Source organism: Schistocerca americana, chromosome 11 (genome assembly GCF_021461395.2).
Source record: "Schistocerca americana isolate TAMUIC-IGC-003095 chromosome 11, iqSchAmer2.1, whole genome shotgun sequence".
Lineage (NCBI taxonomy): Eukaryota > Metazoa > Arthropoda > Insecta > Orthoptera > Acrididae > Schistocerca > Schistocerca americana.
Genome location: NC_060129.1, coordinates 164,083,764 through 164,110,038, shown reverse-complemented (window position 1 = coordinate 164,110,038; position 26,275 = coordinate 164,083,764). Strand labels below are relative to the sequence as shown.

At 41.9% G+C, this 26,275-nt stretch overlaps 1 protein-coding gene across 1 annotated transcript in view; it reads left to right on the top strand.

The window, feature by feature from the left end:
• The window catches only part of LOC124553467, a 94,088-nt gene that overhangs the window by 48,978 nt on the left and 18,835 nt on the right, over window positions 1-26,275 (top strand). The window contains exons 4-6 of the mRNA XM_047127325.1: window positions 5,840-5,967; window positions 7,432-7,607; window positions 20,855-21,048. Coding sequence (XP_046983281.1) covers window positions 5,840-5,967; window positions 7,432-7,607; window positions 20,855-21,048 — 498 coding nt within the window. The remainder of the gene's footprint in view (window positions 1-5,839; window positions 5,968-7,431; window positions 7,608-20,854; window positions 21,049-26,275) is intronic.

Genomic DNA, 26,275 nt, shown 5'->3' with positions numbered 1-26,275 from the left:
ATTGTTGCCTAATGAGATATCGAATAAAACAAGAAAAGTCAGTCAGCTCTGGTTCATGGTTACATATTAACTTGCATTCACATCTACATCTACATCCATACTCCGCAAGCCAACTGACGGTGTGAGGCGGAGGGTACCTTGAGTACCTCTATCGGTTCTCCCTTCTGTTCCAGTCTCGTATTGTTCGTGGAAAGAAGGATTGTCGGTATGCCTCTGTGTGGGCTCTAATCTATCTGATTTTATCCTCACGGTCTCTTCGCGAGATATACGTAGGCGGGAGCAATATACTGCTTCACTCCTCGGTGAAGGTATGTCCTCGAAACTTCCAAAAAAGCCCGTACCGAGCTACTGAGCGTCTCTCCTGCAGAGTCTTCCACTGGAGTTTATCTATCATCTCCGTAACGCTTTCGCGATTACTAAATGATCCTGTAACGAAGCGCGCTGCTCTCCGTCGGATCTTCTCTATCTCTTCTATCGACCCTATCTGGTACGGATCCCACACTGCTGAGCAGTATTCAAGCAGTGGGCGAACAAGCGTACTGTAACCTACTTCCTTTGTTTTCGGATTGCATTTCCTTAGGATTCTTCCAATGAATCTCAGTCTGGCATCTGCTTTACCGACGATCAACTTTATATGATCATTCCTTTTTAAATCACTCGTAAAGCGTACTCCCAGATAATTTATGGAATTAACTGCTATATTGTAGCTAAAAGATATGGGATCTTTCTTTCTATGTATACGCAGCACATTACACTTATCTAGATTGAGATTCAATTGCCGCCATTCCCTGCACCATGCGTCAATTCGCGTGGTGTAAATACTGTTGCATCATGCTTGTGGTTGTTAAGGATGCCTTCTAAATACCTAATATTATTACGCCATGTGGAATGTTTCCTCTACATCTCCTGCAAAGTCCCCTGTAACCCTACCGCTCATATTTATCCAAAGGAAACCCCTAAGATAATTATGTATCGTGTCCCGACAACATTTCATAAATATTTTAGCATGAAACTGTTTACCATTATTCAACACAATACTCTCAGGCATGCCTAAAACAACAAAATTGTTGTTACCCAGCTTTTCTGTAGGTGTTGTGGCATTAGCTCTTCTGTCTGGAAATAGCTTAATGTATTTACTGAATCCCCTGACGTAGACCAAAACACGCTCCTCTAGAACTACGTGTAGGTCGAAAATGATCTAATGCTAATAATTCCACTGTGTTAAAGGGATTGCATATTCCTTTGCACAATGCTACTTACTAGTCTCTAACTCAAAACGCATATTTTCAAAAGTTACTGTGTCACTGAAGTTTGCAATACATTTCTTAGTCCCTTAATGCTCTTACTGTAAATACACATAGTCTATTAAAAGCGCAGATTTTTGGAGGGGAAGCATAGTAGCCGTTCTGGCAAATCCATGTTCGTTCTCCTGAACCAAATTCCTTGATGGATGTAATATTGTGTTACCATGAGATAATTAGGGTCTCGCAAATGACATTTTTTAATCTCCGATGATCACCCTATTCTGTTCTCTTTCAGAGTACTGACATATTTTCTTCAAAGCATTTTCCACCTTGATTTAATTTATAGCTAAAGTGAGTACCGAATCGTTTTCAGTTAATGTAATTTCAGACGCCTTATATAGCTCAACATTTCTAGGCAACCTGTTGGACGCCAAAGTACACTTACTTCATATGTTTTTAATTTCATGATCGAACTGTTGCAGGAACATTGCTCACCTTGCATGTTTCAACTTACAAGTTTACAAAAATGTTAATGCTTTAAGACCATTGCATATTATTACTTGGTGATTCAACACAGAATGCTCAAATTTCTGCATTCCAAATACGATGGCCACTGCGTCTAGATCTGATACTCCGTTATTATGCTCCACTGATTGTCCTGATTAAGTCTTAAAAACAATCATCTTATGCACTTCAATATCCCCTTCTTTTTTATTTTAAACACCTACACTCTTATACCATATGCATCAGAGCTCACTAAAATAAAAGAAGTCTTCTCAAAATCTGAGTGATTCAGCAGCGGGTTATTTAAGAAACAATTTATGAGCTTTCGAAATGTGGGCTGATATTCTTCAGTCTGAACCCAGGAGCTATCCTCTTTTAACAACTGATGTGTGTAAGGAGCGTAGAATGACTCCTTCCACAAAACGCCGATCAGATATAAACAGGCCAAACATGGCTTTACGTTGTTGCTTTTTCTTTGACGTTTCAAACAGCTCAGTCACTGAGAACCTGGATGGTTTCGTTAAAATACGTTCTCTGCTAAACACATGGAGCAAGAAATTCAATTGATTCTTAGTGCATGCCATACTTTCTTAATTCAGTTTTGTGCCACCTTTTCCTACTTCATCTCATACATTGTCCAGAAAACTAAAATACTCTTCCCAAGTAGGACATGCAACTTCATGTTGTCTACGTAAAATGTCACTTGCCCTAATGGTTCCTGCCCCTGTATCAGCGCCATATCTCTTAAAATGGCAAAGACCGATATATTAAAGACAGACGGAAATACTCCATACCCACGAGAAAATCCATTATATATACGGAACAGGTATTTTCTTCAGTCTTTTGCCAATGGAAAATTCGAGTAACCACAAATTATATCGAACCATTCATGTGAAACAAGTAGCTCCTCTGAATTATTGCAATAACTTTGTATATTTTGTGCGCTGACCCTCATTAAATTTTGTTTAAAGTATGAGCATCTAGTACCAGCCTTACTATTCTATAACAATTCAGTGCTACCGCCAGTGGATTTTTAAAAATATGTATTGCGTGTTACAATATCCCCCAATCTAACGTTCGTTGAATCGTTTCTTAATAGGTTCTTGGCAACTGGTCATCATTGGATATGGTTTCTTGAAAAATATTTCCAAAGTCTTACATTTAAAATGCATTAGTAATATGTTTTCATACATTTGAAAACGCAGTGTTATGCTTGAGTAACACTTGCCTAAGCTTTTCTCTCTGTTTACATGAAACTAGATGTACGGATTGAGTTTTTATGTTCAGTACACAAGGGCTCCTAATATTTTTAATTCTATTATAGGGTGGCTCAACTTATTATGAACTACACTGAAGCGCCAAAGAAACTGGTATAGGCACACGTATCCAAAAATGGTTCAAATGGCTCTGAGCACTATGGGACTTAACTGCTGAGGTCATCAGTCCCCTAGAACTTAGAACTACTTAAACCTAACAAACCTAAGGACATCACACACATCCATGCCCGAGGCAGGATTCGAACCTGCGACCGTACCGGTCGCTCGGCTCCAGACTGTAGCGCCCAGAACCGCACGGCTACTCCGGCCGGCTAGCGCCTAGAACCGCTCGGCCACCGCGGCCGGCACACGTATTCAAATGCAGAGATATGTACACAAGCATATGTAAACAGCAGGTCTGTACTTGTAACTATGAATTACATTGTGTTTTGTAACGGGTTATTTTCACTTTCTTAAGCTGGTTTTAATAATGAAACTAATACAATATTTAAAAATGTGGTCTCCGCCTCTTTTTGTTATACTCAAGCGACTGAGACGAAATCTTGGATGGACGAATCTTTTATTTGCTTTGAAAAATTTTGAAGTTCGAAATGGTTTCCATGTTTGTTTAGGACGTAATACACTTTAATCATGCACATACCCTCGATAGTGCATATGTTAATATCATATATGTTTTTGTACTAGGTAATAACAAAACAAGTTTTAATCTGGGCTTAAATTCGAAAGCTGTAGAAGTTTAAAAAGCTACTGAATAAGAGTGACGGAAAAAATTGCAACACAAAAACCTATTTAATGTAGAATAACTAAATTTCGGGAATATACATGTCTAGGTACCATATTTAGATGATTAGCGCTGGTAGATAACAGCTTAATGTAAGCATGGCGAAAGCCATTCCAAATGTGAAATGCTGGTACATTAATAAACGTGTAACTGCCGGAATTTAGAATGCAGGCATGCAAACGAGCATCCATTGTGTTATAGAGGTGCCTGATTTCAGTTTGTCGGATGGAGTTTCGTGCCTGTTGTACGTGCTCACTGAATGCAGGGATGGTTAAAGCTTGGTGTGGATGACGCTGGAATCGTGGTGTGATGATGTCTCATACGTGCTCGATCGGAAATCTGATGGTCGAACAGCCCAAGGCAACATGTCGACACTATGTAGAGCATGTTGGGGCCACTACAGCGAGCGTTATCCTGTTGGAAAACACTCCTTAGGACTACTTTTGAATGCATTATGGGAACAGCAGTGATCAATGTCTTGTAAATAATTACTATTAAAAACAGTTTGATCACGATTTATTTTATAAGGTGACCGGTTTCGACCACTGCTGTGGTCATCTTCAGACCATTGAGTGGAGAATCTCCAACAGAAAGGGGTTTCCACTCAATGGTCTGAAGATGACCACAGCAGTGGTCGAAACCGGTCACCTTATAAAATAAATCGTGATCAAGACTGTTTTTAATAGTAATTACTCCTTAGGACGCTGTTCGTGAATGGCAGCTCAATAGGTCGAGTCATCAGACTGACGTACAAATTTGCGTCAGAGGCATGTGATAACCACGAGGGTGTTCCTGCTACTATACGAAATCGCACCTCCTACCATAACTTCAGATGTAGGCTGAATGTGTCTAGCACACAGACAAGCTGGCTGCAGGCCTCTGGGCTTCTCCTAACTGACACATGGCCGTCACTGGCACCGCGGCAGAACCAACTCTCATCAGAAAACACCACAAACCTCCGCCCAGCTCCCCCCCCCCCCTCCCCCTCCAAGAGTGCTCTCTCTTGACAGCACTGAAGTCGCAAATGGCGGTGGTTTGGGGTGAGTAGAATGCACAGTACAGGGAGTTTTGCTCGGAGCTGTCCTTGAAGTAACCAGTTTGTAACAGGTCATTGAGTTTCCGTTGTTCCAACTGCTGCTCACTTTCCTTCAGCCATCAGCTGAACACGATGGTTTTCCCTCTCCATACAGCCACGTGGTCGTCTGGAGCCCAGCCTTCTCGAGACCGTGCATTCTCGTGCCCACCGTGGCCAGCAGTCATGTACAGTGGCTACCTACCTACCTGTCAAGTCTTTCTGCAATATCACAACGGAACATCCAGGTTCCCATAGCCCTATTACAAACGCTGTGAGGTGTTGATAATAGCGTGTCTGTCGCCTTAAAGATATTCTTGACTAACGTCAATCTGCCACATCCAGTATCAAACGTAACTGACCATCATAACAGTTACAGTGTGTATTTAAATAAATGTAATTTGTATCGTCATACGCGACTGGCGCGAAATTGGAATAGGCGTCATCATTAAGATATAGAAACACTCCTACTTTCGTTTATGTCACACAATTCTTTCTTGGCATTGCGTTTTCTTTCCCCGTCAGTTTATGTGGTCTGAGACCTTACCAATCCTCCAAAAAATGATTTTAGCTTCCAATTTTTTTTTACTTTCTTCAAGGAGATCTCCCATTTAGAGTCTTTTATGATGTAAGTCTACCTATTTGGTCCCCCTCCCCCCCCCCCCCCCTGGAATTTAGTGCTGGTGACGCCAGTGTTTAAGATTCTAAAAGTAAGCTGACATAGAGATGACATTTCCATCAACATACGATACAGGCACAGATATACTACTCGTGTACCGCTTCGGTCCGAAAAAGGTGTCCATACTGTAGTGTGACTGTAGTCTGACAGTGTATACATATTTAGTAAATTCTACCTTCATACCCTCTTTATCCTTGTGAATGCAGAAAGTGAATGTTGTGCTCGCATAGAAATCTGATTCACTGACCTCTTCACCACTTTGTCGTCTGTCTTCTTGTCCAGAATTCCAGGCCGAGATACCGGTCTTCCTGGAGCACCTCTCTGACTACTGGCGGGACTCGGCGCAGCTGCTCTCACTGGGTGTGAAACATTTCTCTCAGCTGCTCGTCCCCCTCGCTTTCGAGCAAATGGTAAGTGGAGATTCTTTTCGTGTTTTATGTTATATGTACGCGGGATGAGAAAGTGATACACACAGCCACGATTACGTGGTCAGACCTCTTGGTCTGTTTACTGGCTTACGTGGCTCACACTGTCGCTGTTTCCGCCGCTCTGACTGCAATGTTAACTCACTGCAAGAGATCTGACCCCCTGTACCCTGTGCCGTTATTAGGCAAAGCAAGCACAGTGGGAACGGTTAAGGATAGCCAAGAAAATCATCCGTACCTTTCTTGTTCGTAGTTTCTCGTAACTTCCTAAACCAGCTGGAAAACTTCCTGTCAGATCTTACAGTACAAGCCTAAGCCTGGTGGCCACATATTTCTTAGGCAATGGTCCAGATGTTACTAAACCGTCCTTTATATCACTATCTGAGAATCTGCTTATTTGGAGTCTATTACTCTGTAGGTAATATGCGGGAGAGAGGGGTCAGGGATTACGGTCTGCTATAAAGATCACCTTGCGTAATAGAATTTGACAGCCTATGTTGATTTTTTAGAGGCTTCATCGTTCAGAAATAACTTGGAGAATATCCACACATGAAGAATTTAATGGACGCAAACTTAAGCTTATGCACCGTGGACATCATGACCAACCACTACCTACCTCACACTCCAGTATTCCTGCTCCTTCTGCGAAATTACACTGAGATGACAAGACACGGGGTAACGATGTGCTCACTTACTGACGGTGGTAATGTCGCGTGCACAAGGCGTGGAAGGGCAGAGCATTGGCGCAGCTGCCAACTGTACTCAGGTGATTCATGTCTGGCGTGGTTATGATCGTACCACGGCAATTAACAGGCTTTGTACGCGGAATAGTAGTTAGAGCTAGATTCATGGGCAATTCCATTTCGGAAATCGTCAGAGAATTCAGTATCCTGCTGCCTACAGTATAAAGACTGTGCCGAGAATAGCAAATTTCAGGGATTTCCTCTCACCACGGACAATGCAGTGGCTGACACCCTTCGGGTGATGATCGAGAGCAGCGGCGTTTGACTACAGCTGTCACTGCTAACAGACAACCAGCACTGCGTGAAATAACGGCAGAAAGCAGTGCGGGGCGTATGACGAACGTATCCATTAGATCCATTTATAATCTGTTTAGGGAAAGTTTATCTATAACTACCCATACACATCCATAGCTAGTGTGTGTTAACGTCGAATGTAGGTGGTGGTCACATTAATTCGACTCCATTGTGTACAAATAAATGCAACTCTCTGAACTGACTTTGTAGCTTGAGAATCGTGTGTTTGATAAGACATCAACACAACCCACTTTGCATTAATGTTATAATATGTTGTACAAAACTGAATATTTAGTCATAAGCTGGCATTAACTTAAGCATTATGCAATAGTCGCACCTACACGTGTAACTTAAAGTTGGCTGCTAATTGTGAATATTGTAAGTAATTTGAACCACCTTCTGTGTGTCTCAGGGTATCCACTCAAATGATCTGCAACGCCATGAATGGATTAACAGCATGAAACATCTGAGAGACATGCTGCACACGAAATTAAGCGGCTGGGTTCATGATGTGCAATCCGTCAGCGAGCAGATGGCGTACTACAAAGTGGAAGAACACAAGAACAGGCCTGGGACTTATATACTTAGGTAAAAGCAAGTATACTTTGTAACTTTTGTCGAACTAATTACGATTCATGAATTTTTATTCCATTCCTTCCCCTCGTACGTATTTTTTACAGTTACGTAAACAGCTGCGATAATTTAATTCAGGACTGAGCAGAAAATGTGACTAGTGGACAATAGCCAAATACCGTTGCTGCCATATACTACATAAGTTTACATAATTTATGGAAACGGTGAGAACCTCTGAAAATTTGTGGTACTTGACACATAAATCTAGTATAGAGGTCAAACAGGGCTAAAACAATTTGTCTGATCGAGGAAAGTCATGCTAATAACGTGTATTTCCACGTCTAGCCTAGATGATGGCACCAATTAGGGAAGGAAGAGCGTACAGAAGTTATATTAATCTAAGGGCTAACCAGCGATAACGATTAAACAAAAGATGAAGAGGTGTCGATAGGAGGGTGTAGGGTGGTAATTGGTCATAGTTTTCATGTCTTACACTGTGACGTGCGGTTTTAAATCCGCTCATAGCACAGTGCATAAATACTGGAAGATAGAAGTGAGAGGTACAACGTGTATGCCTCTCCACCACTGGGCATGTGGGGTCACGGAGTGGCCAGCTTGGGATTGTCGAGGATGGTGAGTGTGTCTTGGAGGTGCAGGGCGAAAAGTTTTACTATACTTACGACGACCCCTTTGAGTGCGGGGTGGCAAAAGGCCAATGATGTTTGTGGCATTCGACTCCTCACATATTGTCTATCATGCAACCACAATATTGACTGCCAATGGCAACAGGGGTGGGACTGGAGGTCTCCAGCTGCGAGCACAACATGAGGCTATGGAACATAAGTGAACTGCTTAGTCAACGAGTAACTCGCAATAGTGTTACAATGCTAGTGGTGCTGATATGAAGCAGAGCAATGGCAACAATTAAGAAACAAACATTGTAATATATCTACAACAACACTTCACGAAGTTGATGATTCGTCAGAAAGAAACACAGGGATTTTTGCAGAGTGAGAAAGAAGTGGCAGATAAAATATTAAGACTTCTGCAAGATGATTCAGTGGGATGTGTGGCATCGTATATGTTTGACTGTACAGATGGTATAAATAACGAGCGGAATGATGATAATATGTGCTTAACAAGTGAAACTGATACTGAAACGAGTCCCAGCTATGTAGTTCATCACACTTGTAGGGCAGGGAGCCAGAAATCTCGGCTCCATTGAAACGTAGTAAAGGCAAATCGTTGTCCAAGGAGCGGGTATTAAACATAATAACATACATCGAAGATCATCCGCAGGATAGGAATAACGCAACTGTGAATAGATTTCGAATAATTCCACAGCAGTATGACCGTGTTCTGCATAAGAAAAAGGACAAATATTCAGGGTAGAACAAGAAGCACTTTTTACAAAAACTGATCTCCGCGCGTTTCAAGGTTTCTTGATAAGATTTATGGGATGTCCATGATAGTTACCTACTACGTTACGCACATCAAATTGTGTGTGACGTAGATTACAGTGATTTCAAGGTAAGTAGTAGACGGTAGCATAACTTGAAACAGTGCTATAGAATTGGAAGACATAAGATAACGACATTTCAAACGAAGTGTCCACTTGATATGCACAGCAAAATACGGAATCGACGCGAAAATTTGTAGATGATTATTCTATCCTTCAGTAAGGAATTTGTTTGAAGAAGAAATGCATTTAAAAGGAATCCAGGAAATTAGAGGTACTAAGAGAGTTGTGTCAAAGTCGAGTAAAATCAATGCCTCAATACATTAGTATACAATTATACCGATTGTTTAACTTGATGGTAAATCGGCTATAAAGTTATTTATTGTGCTGCGACAAGCTGAAGGTGCTCTGCTCCCTACGACTCTTTCTCGTGTGTGTGATCTTGCAAGGGCAGTAGGATATATTTATGTCACAGAAAGCAAGAATGGAATAGCGGCGTAAGAAAACAACAGCTATGGTAAGAGCAGTGGTTTGGGCCAATCGCTGGTCCATTTAACTTGCTTTTGCTTGATTCCTCGTCTCCAGATAAAAATCATGCTCCTTTAGAGCAAACTATTCCTCCCAAAAAATGTGTGACATTGCATTTCACACCACCTGGAACCACTGCGTAAATTCGACCTCTGGATGTCTGCTTTTTGCACGTCTATAAACCATATTATAGCACTTTCTGGAGCTATGTCTTCAAGGATATCAGTTTCACAATAAGCTCTTCGGCGTGCTGTTCTGCATTAGGCTGCATGAATCACATTCCATCTGTTTTCACCACCCTATTACACCAATATGATTCTGTATGCTTTCTTTAAGAGTGAATATGCAGTTGGACGTCCTTTTCGGTTTGTAACCCCAAAGAAGTTCGCCTTGGATCTTGATGGTTGGCACCTCTTTGACGACTATGACGCACTATTTTTCATTTGGTGTTCATAGTGCAATTTCATGGTTTGCTTTTAACATGTCTTGAATATCGACACTGTCTGTCTGTGAAGCACAATACATACGTGCCATAGAAGTATGACCTGTGCACCTCCTGGACACTTATTTTCTGTCACCCTCCTGATGCACATGGTGAGTCATTTGCAGCTAATGTTCTTCCTGTCAGAATTGTTAACACAACGCTTTGAAATTAGCTTTACTAAAGACTGAAGTTGTGATCTTGGACTCAAGAGGGTCCTTGTTAGACTGTCAGTCAGGGGTTGATTATTGAGAAAGAGAGGGTAATGTTGAGTGGATCATGGCTGGTAAGTCAATAGAAAGCTTGCCAGTACTTGAGTTTATAGTTGGTATACTCAGAGCTTGTCTGTCGTCAGTTCAGGCGTCTTTTTGTATGAAGTATATTGCTGTGGCAGCTCTCTAATTCCTAGTGGCGAGTTAGTGTGTTCAAGACATTGGTGAGGAAGAAGGAACAGTAGTACCCATGAGATTCTTTGAATATTTCAAGAGGTCAAGGAGTAGGGAGAATTTAAATGGGACTGATAGCTGGGATGAGTGTGTGTGTATGTGTGTGTGTGTGTGTGTGTGTGTGTGTGTGTGTGTGTGTGTGTGAGATAGTGACTTTCGTTGAAATTTGCTGCAGGAAGGAATTTGTATCGGATATACCTTCAGGATATGGAGAGTGACAAGGTATTTTCTGATTTGAGTCTGTACAAGCTTCCAGTAAACGTCCTAGATTTTATGGTACTGTTCTAGAATTATTTTACGTGGGTTATTGTGGGGTGGATATGAGATGGAGTGAGAATAAGGGTTGACTTTTGCATGAACTCGTGATCACTTTCAATCAGATGAAGGATATGTGCAGTTATGCGTCTGAGGAGGTAGACAGACGAATCATTTCAGTGATAGGGGAGTTGAGACATGAAAGGAAGTAGATCATTTGTCCTCAGCTACGTTCAACATGGTAACTGCTGTGGATATACAGGTCCACAACGATAATGTAGGTGTAGAAGGGTTAATCAAAGTGAGCAAGGAAATAGTGTACGACAACTCAGAAAGATATGGGTGGTGACTGTTAGGTAGGGTAGATCACATAACTAAAGAGGAGGTACTGAACAGAAGTGGGGAGAAGAGGAGTCTGTGGCACGACTAGAAGAAGGGATCGATTGGCAGGACATGTTCTGAGGCATAAAGGGATCACCAATTTAGTACTGGAAGGAAGCGTGATGGATAAAAATCATAGAGGGAGACTAAGGGATGAATTCAGCAAGCAGATTCAGAGCGGTGTAGGTTGCAGTCGTTACTCGGGCATGAAGAGGCTTGCAAAGGATAGAATAACATGGAGAGATGCATCAAACCAGTCTTCAGACTGAAGACCACAGCAACACCAACATGGGGAATGAGTCCTCCTACCCAATATCCTCTTACTAACTTGGGAGGTGGCGAGGCTTACCTGAACACCTACAAAATGAATTCGTTTTAAACAAGTGCCAGTTGTTTATATTATTGGATATTCTCTCACTTCCTTCCCCTTCACATATCTTATTAATCTGTAGTCCACTGCAAGGTGTTAACGCTATTTAGTGTTTTGTTATTTTCGACTCCTTTATACACTTTAATGATCGGAACTGCCTGCTCCAGCTGGTTTCCTCCCAAGTCCTACTTTTTTGACTTATTAACACAAATATCTACTATCCTTATAGTGTTATTCACTTATCTGTTCTTATCCTTATTCTTTCACGTTTATTTCTGTATACTCATCAAACTTTAGTGTCAATTACGTCTCCATAGGGGAGTAGTGATTTTTTAGGTGCTATGTCGTTGATACTACAGGATATATTTTGCGTGTTTCTGAGTACATCTTATCCACCCATGTGACTTTATATTTTCACATATATGCACCTGTCAAAGACTATCGTGTCACTTGATCTATTTTATGTTCATGATTTCTATGACTTCCATTTGTTTAGCATTTTTGTTATTAGGTGTAGTTAAAAGAATTTAGGTTTATGCTTTAAAGATTGACACGATATTTGAAGAATGCATTGCCATACAAAAAACCTAAATGGAGAGATTACCAAACATGAACTTGAGCCCTTATGCTCCTTATCCGCATGTTCTGTATAGCTGCACAGCGCAGAGATTTTGTTTAATGCTGAGACTCAATCTATTACTCCATAACTGAGTGTCACACTTACTTCTACTTCAGTCCCCTTAGATCCACGATTAAAGAGTACTCTTGACAGGAGAGTTGGCTGTAGTGCAGAATTGTGATATAAACTAGATAGCACCACCGTAGCTATGGGCCCTATAATGGCGAATTTCATAGCTGCAGAACAGTTGTGCATCCCCTGAGGTTACTTGGTATAGACTACTGCGATCAGTTTAAATTTTGTACTCTTCACTAGTTTCTAATAAATACTTTTTTTCGTCAAATGTATCCATTTTCTCTTCATCAGGTATCAGATCGATGTAGCTTCGACTTTACTTTTGTTTCTCGTTTGTCATTTCTTTATAATCTGATTTATACTTCTCCCTTCTCTCATAAATATCATTTTCTGAATTGCAAATGTTTAGCGACTTATCTTTCAGTGGATTCATTCTTGGCTTGTTGAAATATACCTCTTTTGCAACACAGTCACATGAGACAATACTAGTGTCCTCCCTGTCTTTAGCAGACTCCTTTATTCAATCCCCATACACGTATTTACGATGTCTATGTTCTCTTCACATGGGTGATTGGTTTCGTTTCCATATGCGTTAAGCCATACTATTTTCTTGGGCCGTTTCTGTTTTACTCTCCTTGGTACCTTCAAGAATTTTACTTTGTGCAGTCCCTTTGTCGTTAATGTACATGGTCGGACTTCATACGAACCTGATACGTCACCCATCACCCTCCTGTCTCCATTTGTATTTCCATGTGATGTGACATGTGTAACTTTTGACTGAGTCAGGTAAATTTAATTTCCGGTAATTGTACGTTATTCCATAAGTGCACAATGCTTCGCTTTTCAGGGTGCCTTAGATAGCTACCTAACGATGGCTGGCGAAAATAGCTATTTCACCGCAATCTTAGATCAAAAGACAGTTCACCTGCAACCTCATTACATTTGATTTTAAATAGATCTCTTATACTAGAAAGAGATTTGCATACACTTTATCCAGTGAATCACTGCTGCTTATGTTAAATGTGACAATTCTCGTTTTTCATTTGTTTTTTAATTAACTGAACGTCATTAACTTCTAAAGCTACCAGTTATTGGTCATTTCCTATGAAATGCTGATGCAGTGTCTACAAGACAAACTGAAATTTCTAAGTGAACTTCATTCGGTAACGACACCACATTAGATTTAAACAAGCTATTGTAGGCTTGTATGCCTCAAACACACTCTAATCTTACATAATATTTCGGGCATGTCGCACTGTCCTACTGGATTTGTCCAAGTCTGTCAGAATGCACAATGGACATGAATGGCCACAGGTGAACAGACAAGCTACTTATGTATGTGTCACCTGTCAGAGTCGTATCTAGACTCATCAGGGATCCCACATCACTCCAACTGCACATGCCCCACACCATTACAGAGCCCCCACCAGCTTGAACAGCCCTTGCTGTCATACAGGGTCCATGGATTCATTAGGTTGTCTCAGTAGTTCCTTTCACGTTACATACATTTTTTTTAATCGAAATTTTCTGCCTACGTTCAATAGAGTATTCCCTCTTTAATCTACATTCACTTTAATCCATATTTACTAGCAAGAAGAACAACGAGTACTCCAGCAGCGACTCCCACGCCGCCTTGGTGCATGCTAACAGCTACTGCCATGCACCACCGCCACTCCTTCAGTAATGGTTATTCTTCCTATCTTACTGGCCCTGCTAATTCATACCGATAAAACGTATGTCTCAACAGGTGCCCTAATGGGCGCATAAAACCCCTATTCTAAAATTGTTTTGAATGTAAAGGAAAATAAACAGACCTTTGGTGAAGTCACTGGGCATCTCATGATTGACATGACGATCAGCTACTTCGCTCCTCTCCTAAATGGATACTGTTACTGCCGCCTTACCCCAAAATATTCCATGCATTATGGGTATAATTTGAAGGGTGTGTTGATAAGGGTAAATGTTTGCATTGGAATTTGTACTCTGAAGAGACTAAAGTCATGGGATACCTAGTAATATCGTATCAGGTCTCCATTTGCCTGGAGTAGTGCAGCAGCTACATGCGGCATTGATTCATTGGAAATCCCCTGCAGAAATATTGAATCATGCTGCCTCTGTAACCATCCATAATAGCAAAAGTGTTTCCAGTGCACGATTTTGTGCAAAAACTGACCTCACAATTATGTTAAATTAGTGTTCCATGGCACTCATGTCCTTGATTGTCCAGAATGTCCTTTGAACCAGTTGCAGATAATTATTACCTCATGACATGAGTAGTGGGACAATGGGGGTGCGGGGCCATTTTGTTACTGCGGGTTGCCTCCATCAGCGGCAGGTATGCACTCAGAGGCAATCCTATTGTTCTCCTTTGATTGACACATACTTAACCTATTGTCCCATTAAGTGGTTTTCCATGTCACTGCAGATAACCTATTGTCCCCCCCCCCCCACCCACTCCAACTCCCCTACCCCTTTCACTGCTACAGGTACACTTTGAAGTCTGAGTTACTGGAATAGAAACTGCCACTACTATTTCACATGAGGACACAAGTATAATTAGACCTGTGATGCCAGAGATACACTGATTGACCTCCCATCGCAAATCCAAGATGGCGGCCGTGATGGCGCAAGTATCGTTACCCAAGATAGCGGTGGTGGGAAATTCAAAAAGTGCCGTACCCCCTCACAGGTGGGAAATTGAAATTTTGTCAGTTTTTCGCGAGGGCCATGCTCACCTGGACGTGAAATGAGTTTTTGTGAGTGCCATACCCACCTGGACTTTGAAGGAAATAGTTAAAGCCTCCACCACAATCTTCAACCGACCACCACATCCCCTTACCATGTTGGTGGTCTAACGTGTACTAACGTGCACTAATGTGTACTAACGTGCACAGTGCATAGAGTCATCTAAGATGCCGGCTGTGACATCAGTTGATGACGCAAGTGCCACACCCCACTGGTAGGAAGTTGAAATTTTGGCGGAAAGATAGGTCAACTGGGCTACCTCCCCTAACTTAACCCCCCTCCCCTCACTCCAGAAAAATGGCAGAAAGCTCAAATTCCAACAGGATAATGCATCACACCTAAGTAAATGGCAGAGCTCTGCATATTTCTTACACCTTGAGCACAGTGCTTAATTTATGTTCTATCTCTCTGCCTATGAGAGTCACAGAGCATGCTCTAAAGTATTGTTCTAGAGTCTAGGATGAGTACCTGGAAGGTATTGGTAAGAGAGAACATACACACATGCACTTCTAGGGCTACAACGTTCTGCACTTAAAACGGGCTGTAATGTTAGATCGTCTGCATTTCCAACCTATCAGTTGTATGGAATGTAGCACTGTTAATATTCCAATGTAAGAAATATATTTCAAGCACGGGACATAAATCGTTCTTCTCGGATTCTCTATGACAAACTATGTTATCGGACCATAAAACGAAAAAACTACTTCCTTAAAACATTGGCTCTGTGTGATTCGGGTACAATATAGCTTTCAGGTGATGTATAGCACCCACTGTACACATCCGATCATGGTTCCAAAATTATACTATGCCTGCATCAGCGCCGGCCGCGGTGGCCGTGCGGTTCTGGCGCTGCAGTCCGGAACCACGAGGCTGCTACGGTCGCAGGTTCGAATCCTGCCTTGGGCATGGGTGTGTGTGATGTCCTTAGGTTAGTTAGGTTTAAGTAGTTCTAAGTTCTAGGGGACTTATGACCTAAGATGTTGAGTCCCATAGTGCTCAGAGCCATTTGAACCATTTTGAACCTGCATCAGCCCTATATAAAATGATTGTTAGTAACTCCGAATACCTCTTACAAGGAAACAGATAAACGTACAGCAGCAGCGCCTGACATGTGAAAATTAGCAGTCATTCCATCACTAACTGCCGTTTCGAATCCTGCCTCAGGCATGGATGTGTGTGCTGTCCTTAGGTTAGTTAGGTTTAAGTAGTTCTTAGTCTAGGGGACTGATGACCTTAGATGTTAAGTCCATCTGTCACTAACTCTGTAAACAGCACTCCTGTCGGGCAAATATGTACACTGGGAATGCAGTATCACTAACTTAGTTATGACGCTGAAGTCTATATTTTACACCCAATATGCGGCAGGAGGATGGAGTACATCACATAAATCAAAGTTCGTTTACTGGGATGTGTCACATCTCATCACACATGAGATGGAAGTCCTCTGATGACAGACAGGTTTACTGTTAACGATCGGAAATGTTATGCTGCTGCTTGAATGTGAAGGTACCATGGCTTATGTTCTGACATACGTTTGTGGGATGTAATCAAACTACTATTCATGTATAAAGAAAAAAGATTGTGTATGTCTAGTCATAACAGAATGATGGATTGAACATGGTGAATTGTGATTTCAATGCATCGGGAAGTATATCCGAACATAGGTGGTGATAGATTCATTTCCTAAGCAGCTGCACAATATAGCAATGCAAGTGTTCATCTGGACCTGCTATAGTGTACAAACAGGACAGTCAATACAGCTGTTACAATACGTCCCCTCATCGGCACCCTGTAAGTGTACCCTAGTATTTTCCTTGTTGTCTGTCAGAAGTGATATTGATTCAGTACGCCAGCCCGCGTCTGTGACGCCTTTCTTAGCATTACATCCGCGGATGGGGTATTCATTACCACACAGTGCCAGGCGCCTGCCCTTCATAACACTGGTTTGAAGAATCTCGGCAGGGTGCAGCACCTTCCAGAAGTGATGATTCGACGACTTTGTCGGGTAATTTCCTAGGACTGAGGAGAATCGAGACATATAGCCAGTGTGAGTGTGGGCCTTTTTTTGGATGCTGTGCAGATACAAACGATAACTGCACTGTTTGTGCAAAATGTGTATATACTGCATTGTAAAGCTACTGTGGTTTATGGTGTGGCATGACTAGAGAAGATGACTGTGTGTCCTATCGTGAGGGACGTAAATATTAGGGACATCGATAACCACAAGCGATTTTTTACATGGGAAATTACAGTATGTGCACTGTAGATAATGAGATTCGTTCCAGAGGAAACATTAGCTGCACATCTATCGGTGTCAGACTGCAGTTGCAATCGTAATATTTAATTGTAGTTAGACTGTTAAATATTCTTTTGAGTCTTGTATGTATTTGATGATCTGTAGACAATTTTTACAGGGTTTAACTGTCAGTGCAATGTAGCGATCTGTGCAAAATAATTTTGTCTCTGAAAGTCTCGTCTGCAAGAAACAATGGCAGATGGTGCTCCCAGACCAGCAGTTTGACGGGTAAGTTCACTGGTGGACAGGATCTCCTGTTAGGAATGTGCCCTGGGAAGCATTGCAACATCTCTAGGTGGTGGACCGAACTGCAGCTATGTGTCATCACACCAGCAATGGTGCCTAGGTGAACACGTATTTCGGTAGGAATTTCTCAAGTGCAAAGTATGAAAGAGATGACAGCGTCTCATACTCACAGAGCCCAAACTATTGCGTCATAGCTTCGCTGGGAGTGCCAGTGCAGCGTCAGGTGTCAGGTGGTGGGATGTGTTTTTATTATTAGCAATCTTTTATTTAAACTATAGTCCATCTAAATATATACTCTGCTAGCCACCAAGCGGTGCGTGGTCGAGGGCACTATTCACACCAAAGTTATATTTCCCTCCTTCTGTTCCACTCTCAGTTTGTGTGTGGGAAAAACGTCTGTCTGATCACCTCAGTATGAGCTCCAATTTCCCTTATCTTTGAATGGTGATCATTGTTCGATATGAAAGTTGGTGGTAATAATATATGCTCTGCATCCTCGGCAAAGGTAGGATTTTGAATTTAGTGAGCAGCCCTTCCATTTAGTGCGTAGTCTATCTGCAAGTGTGTTCCACTTCAAATTTTCAATGAGATTTGTAACACTCTCGTGATGGTTAAAGGTACCAGTCACGAATCTTGCTGTTCTTCTCTGAACCTTCTCAATCTCTTGAATCAGAACCCTGGTAAGAACCCCCATACATAGAAACAATACTCAAAGACCAATAGGATGCCACAAATTACAAACAACTACACCATACATGTGAAGAATATCGATTTAATTAATTTGCATAAATTTTTTATGTCAATGTGGTATTAGCGGTACAGTAGTTAAGGGGAGGCAGTGTATGCGTGGGTGACATGGAGCAGAGCAGCAGGTTAATTGCAGCACACTAAGTTAATTTGAATACTTTTTATGTGAAACGCAGTTCAATAGTTTAAGGGGATGGGGATGACAATGAAAACCATTTAACAGAACAACAGGTTAAGTGCCGACAAAGGGCCAAACATTAGGTTAAGCAACCAGAGTACAGTGCTGAACATTACGTTACACAACATGTTTTCCCCATGTAATTGATTATTACAAGACCTAGATGTTTCTAAACAGCAGAGAATGATGAGCCAGAGAAATCCAACCCCCACAAACTGAATTTCTTATAAATAAACAATATACCTTTTCCATATATTCCATAAATTTTCTTAATTGTTTAAACAATATTCCATACAGAGCAATCAAATACCCTCCAAATGATCGATCAACTGAGTCTTTTTCCTACCAATTCCTAGAAAGAGGTGTTGGTTGGGTGAATTAGGTCAGTGCAGGTGCTCTTTTTTCCTGCCATTTTCTTAGGTATGTTGCATTATCCTGTTGCAATTTGAACTTCCCACCATTTTTTTGTGGGAAGAGGAGGGGTGTTAGGTTAGCAGAGGTAGCCCAATTGACCTATCTTCCCGTCGAAATTCCAACTTCCCACCAGGTGGTGTGTGGCACATCTGTCATCAACTAATATCACAGACGCCATCTTAGATGACATCATGCGCTGTGTACTTTAGTACATGTTAGTGCACATTAGTACCTGTTAGCCTGCTAACATGGGTTGGTAATGGGATGTGGCAGTTGGTTGAGGTTCGTGGTGGAGACTTTAACTATTTCCTTGCAAGTCCAAGTGAGCGTGGCCCTCGCGAAAAAATGACAAAATTTGAGTTTCCCACCTGCAAGGGGGGAATGGCACTTTTTGAATTTCCGCCGCCGCCATCTTCGGTAACGGTACGTGCGCCATCATGGCCCCCATCGTGAATTTGCGATGGGAGCCCCATCAGTATGTCTGTGACGTCACAGGTCTAATGGTACTTGTGTCATCATGTGAAATAGTAGTGACAGGGGCTATTCCAATAACTCAGACCTCAAAGTGTACCTGTAGCAGTGAGGGGGTGGGGGAGTTAGTGTGGGTGGGGAGGGGAACAATAGGTTAACTGCAGTGACATGGAAAACCACTTAACAGGACAATAGGTTAAGTACCTGTCAATCAAAGGAGAACAATAGGATTGCCTCTGAATGCATACTGCCCACGATGTAGGTAACCTGCACTAACAAAATGCGTCAGCATCCCCTTCCTGAGGGGGAAGGGGAGTGGGAGGGGCTGGAAGGGACAATAGGTTAAGTGCCGCAACATGGCAAAGCATTTAGCAGAATAATACGTTAAGTACCTGTCAAACAAAGGAGAACAATAGGTTTCCCCCTGAGTGCATACCTGCCTCTGATGTAGACAACCTGACTACCCCTCTGTCCCGCTAATGACATGGTGCATGGTGCTCTATAAAATTTCCAACTTTGTTTGGGAACATTACTGCATGAACGACTGCAAATGGTCTCCAAGTAGCCGAACGAGACCGTTTCCAGTCATTTATCAGTCCAGATGGACCAGAGGACCCTGTTCATTCCATTACGGAGCCACCATCAGCTTGCACACTGCCTTGTTGGGAACTTGGGTTCACGGCTTTATGGTGTGTGGTCTACACTCAGACCCTACCATCAGCTCCTACACAATGAAATCGGGAAACATCTGAAAAGGCCACAGTTTCCCTTACTCTAGGGCGCAACCAATACGGTCACTAGCGCAGGAGCAGTAGCAGCATCTTCTACTATCATTCCCCATTGACAACAAATTGCATTGCACTTTCCTAACGGATACGTTCGTCTTACGTCCAACACTGATTTCTGTGGTTGTTTCACACAGAATTGCTTGCCTGTTAGCACTGACAACTCTACGCAAACAGTGCTGCTCTCGGTGGTTGAGACCATCGGCCACTGTGTTGTCCGTAATGAGAAGTAATGCCGGATATTTGGTATTTTTGGCACACTCTCTTGGAACTGTCAATCTCGGAATATTGAATTCTCTAACGATTTCCAAAATGCCTATGCGTCCAGATCCAACTAGCATTCCGTGTTCAGAGTCTGGTGATACCTGTCATGCGATCGTAATCGCGTAGAAACCCTTCTCACGTGAACTGCCTGATTACAAATGACAGCTCCACCAAAGCACTCCCCTTTTAAACTTCGTGTACGTGATACTGTTGCCGTTTGTGCATGTGCATATCGCTACCCCCAGACTTTTGTCACCTCCATGTATAACACTGTAATTCATCGTAATTCATCACAATAAACGACTTTTATTTGAGCAAAATGTTCTAGTGACAGACCGACACACAATTTTAATTTGCCGTGAAGTTTCATACCAGTGCACCCTCCAGTGCTGAAAGTAAATACTTTGCGGATACCTCTACATCACACGTGAGCTGCACATGATCTGGCACGCTGAATTAACTTGTTTTTAACTTTTAACGTCGCAACTTCTTTTTGTTACAGACGACCTCTGTTGAATCATGACCTACTGTCCTACCACGAGCGGTTCCTCTCCTTCAGGGACGACTTTACTGCGCTGTGCGTCGCTCGACATCGACGGGCGTCACAAATGTTTGGTCTCGCCGACGCACTGTATTCCTTCTATTATTACAACTGGTTCTTCGACCTACAGTTTGTAGGTGACATCGAGAGTTTAGGTAAGAATAATTTTCTCAGTCAGCCACTTCATTTTTGTGCACTGGTGACTCCCTACTGTATTCCAGGTCGAGGACTGAGCCTCGTAAACAGCTAATGATGTGTGGTTTCACATTTTCCGTAATTTCCCATGTGACCTGCGTTAACTACTGGTGTGCTTTTCATTGCTGGTTCCTCGACTGGTTGGCAACTCTCCCCCTAGTTCTATTGCAAGCTGATTACTCCAGTTCGACGTATCTATAGACTCCTGCCCAATAGGATGTAAAAACCTACATATAGCAAATATTACAGTGTTTGGAAGACATAAAAAGAATCACTTTAAATGTTACAGAAACGTCACTGGAGCGTCGGTTCCCCACTAGGCGTCCGTGAATTTCGCGACGCTAGTGATATTCACAGACGTTGTTAAACCTGCTGCTTGACTAGTATGGTTTTAGAGACGTTGCTGAAAACGTCGCGCAATTACATTTACCCATTGCTGCCATCGCCATAGCAATGCCCAATTCCATCAAAACAACCAACTGACTCGTGTTCACTAATGCGCCAAAGGAACTGGCATAGGTATGTGTATTCAAATGCAGAGATATGTAAACAGGCAGAATACGGCGCTGCGGTCGGCAACGCCTATATAAGACTACAAGTGTCTGGAGAAGTTGTTAGATCGGTTACTTGTGCTGCAATGACAGATTATCAAGATTTAAGTGAGTTTTAAAGTGGTGTTACAGTCGGAACAATGGACACAGCATTTCCAAGGTAGGGCTCAAGAGAGGATTTTCCAACACGAGCATTTCAGTGTACCGTGAATATTAGGAATCTTGTAAAACATCAAATCTCCGACATAGCTGCGGCCCAAAAAGATCCTGCAAGAACGTACCAATATCGACTGTAGACAATCGTTCAACGTGATGGAAGTGCAACCCTTCCGCAATTTGCTACATATTTCAATGCTGGGCCATCACCAAGTGCCAGCGTGCGTACCATTCAATGAAACCTCATCGATACCGGCTTTCAGAGCTGAGGCCCCAATCATGTACCCTTGATGAATGCACGACACAAAGCTTTATGCCTAGCCTAGGCCTGTCTATACCGACATTTGAGTCTTGATGACTGCAAATATGTCGCCTGGTCAGACGAGCAGATGGACGTGTACGGGTATGGTGAGAACCTCATGAATCGGTGGACACTGCATGGTCGCAGCGGTCTGTTGAAGCTGGTGTAGGCTCTGTAATTGTGTGGAGCGTGTGCAGTTGGAGTGATGTGGGACCCCTGATACGTCTAGATTCTTTAACCAAATGAAAAATCAACTCTTCTGGAGTGTCTATCGTTGCCCCATACACCGAAGGCTTCATGTCCCTCAGTACGAGATCAGCAGCATCCTGAAAACAATATTCATCACACAGCCATCTGAACATGGTCTCTGAACACAGATTACGTCAAAACTTCATGGACAGCTAGCGGGATAACGGTACTTCTGTGAGAGTTCTGTCACATGAGAGAAACTTTTCTTATCATCTTCACTGAACAGTGTAAAGCTTTGCATACACAGTTCTTTTGAGACCGAACAAAAGGCCGCTTTTAAATATGTTTGTTTTCTGTAGCTCAACAGCTACAGATATAAATTTTTTGCTAAGCACTGAACTGCTGTGGACGAGCTAAATCGTCGTGTTCCGCTGCACCACAGTTACTGATTGTGGAGTCTTGTACCGCAAGGAAGCAAGGGAGCAGACGTTGTTATGGATGGTTGGTATCCTCTTTCTACACTACAAATGCACACGTGGACTAATATGGTTCTTTATTTACATGAACAGACTTTTACTTAATTTCGATAGAGTTCATGTGTTTTGGTACAAGTTCATCAGTAATAGTCCTCTTGCACGCAATATCGGTAACCTTGATATTACAAACTTTAGTGTCATTGCTAGTCCCATTATAGTTAACAATCTGGTCACAATGTACTGTCATAGGCTGTGATGTGCTCTGCAAACGTACTGACAGATGCCAAACAGGAGTTTGAGTTCGTGAGTGAGGCCTAGAGGGCGTTGGCGACATCTTGCTTGTGGGTGTGTCTCTGGCCTCTCTCGTGACAGGCGCGCTTGATTCAGCGTGCGGGCGTTCTCAATAAAAATGTGATGATGTGAATGGATGGCCCTCAACTGTGTACCCTGCGACAGAGTTGCAATATGAAAAGTTTTGGCTGGTTTCGTTGTCTAGGGGCTGGGATACGTAGTTGTCGCATTACAGGCCAAATACAGCTGAGTCTACAGTATACAATATGGATGTACACATGAATCGAATGGTCGAAGCTTCCTATGACTCAACAATTGCGAATTTAGGACGTAAAAAAAACGTTTATAAATGAAGCATTGCAATTAAATAAATCTGCAGATTATCTTAACGACTTTAAATGATGAGTACGACAGTAGAAGTACTTTTGACAATGTGGTATATATTTCTGGAGAACACTTATTGGTGTCGATGGTCCAATAATTAAATAAAATATAAGTTGAATAACAGGAAAACAATAGATTCCTACTGCACGTAATTAGTTATGAACGACAACATAGCTCGCGAGATATTCACTTCTACAGGCACACTACGTCTTCACTGTAGAAGCCACGGAAATCTCACAAGTGCAAACGTCGGCATTCCGAAGTATTTCTATCTGTGGCGACCAGGCGCAAACCGCTGCCCACTCTCCAAGTCTCTGCCTCGACTGCCGCGTCAAGCACCTCCCCCGTGTCCTCTGCCGTACCCCTCTCCCACTTCCATCGAGTCTCCCCATTCACGAGCGCTGTGATTGGCTAGAGCGCTCCCGCCATGTCTTCAAGCCAAAGTACGCTCACAAACATCAAACACTCTCGAAATACTGGATTTACATCTAAATAACTTGAAAATAAATAAATATTCCTACGGCTGGACTATAAACAAGCTCTAACATCCATTATTAAATACATCAACAAATTATATAAACATATATCAAAGGAATAGCGAGCCAAAGTAACCCAGTAGCCTAATGTCTCCGTGCTTTCTAAAACACGGTAAATAATTGACCATTTTCTTCACGAATAGCATATATCGGATTTAAACAGAGACATAGATGAATAAATATATTTATAAGCATGCTGTGGAGTACTTATGGCCTGACACTATCTATAGTAATCGGCTATTTTCACCTCCAATAACTCATGTACTATTGACGTTAGATGCCTGTAATTCATACCACTTTAGGTTTAATCTAATAGCTTTCCAAAGACACGTCGATCGACGAAATCGAATGAAGTGTTTAAATTTTGGAAATTCACTGCTGGGTGTTACTTGTACAATTTACCCGCAGATACTAAACTTTAAACTAATAAAGATATTGAAAATCTGATTACAGCATCAGAATCGTCGTGCAAATGATAGTAATTTACATGTTTCTTTTTGAGGTATCATGATTCATCTGGCTAGTATTAACATCTATACAAACTGCGAAATGTCTGCCACGATGGTTTCACAAAGTCCGCCACCTTTGGCACTCTCGGCGTGCAAGCCTCTTTCACTGACACAGCCTCACCGTGGAACTGCCAGCCTCGTGCCCGGGCTGCAGCCCTCTTGCTTCGGCCAACGTCCGGCACAACGTGGTCGGCCTGCCGAGCGGTCCACGCGACCATGACAACTCCGAACTTGGAATACTTTCAGGGCGCCACAATCCGCCTTTTAGAGGCGTCTACTACTGAACTTTGCATATCATCTTTGCCAATTGCTGTGCTGGCGACAGCTTACACCAGCACACTGAGGGCACGTGTAAGTGCGCTCCCTGGGATTTCCTAAAGCACTGTTGACGTATTTATGTGTCCCACTCTGCCGACCTCTCCCTGCTCCATAGCAGCTACTTCATCTCGATTAACAGAAAAGTTTCGATTGTTCATCATACAAACAATGTACGTCTTTGAGTGCTGTCATTTGCGTAAACCTTGTTTCACTATCTCGAACGGTTTATGAAATATTATGTTGATTACGATCACATCACTATGATGCACAGGGACGGAAATGAACGCATTTCACGGAAGTGTCCAACAGATATAAAAATCAATAACTGGAGGACGGAATGAGATAATGATCTGTTCTAAGTTTGAAATCAAATTTCCATATTTTATCTATATTTCCTATAATGCAACGAATGAAGTGAAATTAAACATACACACGGTTAATGCAATGTGTTATTAGTTATGGAAACTCTTCCATATTTCGTGAAATGTTTTACTTAATTTGACGTAGTGAAATATGACAAGAAGGAAATGAAATTCTGTACCTTATGGAGATAAGATGTCAGACAGTAGTATGTGCAAAGACGAAACTTCTTCACGCAATACTTTTCCAAAGATCGGATGATAAGTATTTCATGACAGCACAGGTATAATAATTTGGCCAGCAGTATCCACATTACACCCAGCACGTCTGAGGCAGTGAAAGTGTTAATATTGTAAATGCTGCAGTTATTTTAACGTTTCGTATATGATCTAAGTATAATATTTCTTATAATTTTCTATTTTTCATTAATGATTAATATTTTTATTTAAAATTGAATAGTTAATTATGGAATATAAATTGTTAATAATTTTCTTATAAATGTTGATTCTGTGAATCCTAATAATACTGAGAAAACTTTGTATGAATGATGTGTAAAAACAGTAGTGTTGGTTGAAAAAAATCATTTTAAAAGGTCAGTGTTACTGCATTCTGCACAAGGAAAGTACTGGATTGTACAGTATGATATGTTCATGATGAAAGAGGTGTTATGGTCGTTCTGACCGTTAGAAACTTAGTACCAGACAAGGGTTGCATGTATAACTAACTGATCACTGGCCTAAGGAGGAAGTGCAGTCGGATGTAGGTATGCCAATTCATACATGACTAGCTGCAAACTTTGCTGTGACATTCTGCTAATGCAGCACCTGCATAGTACCTCTAGGACAGTGATAAACATGAGTAATCATCAATATTAATATTGATATAATATACCTACAAAATATGTATAAGCCAATATTACCACCTAACTAGTGTATATGAAATCATATCAAAAGTGCTATCCTGACAGGGACACAAAATAAGACATAACTATTACTTTCACTTTACCGGAAATGAGATTTCTTGACAGGATCCAACTGTCTATCAAAAGATTCTGGCAGTGTCAATTAAATAAAATGTAAGGATTTACTGGAGACAGACCTGAGTGCCTGCCAAAAC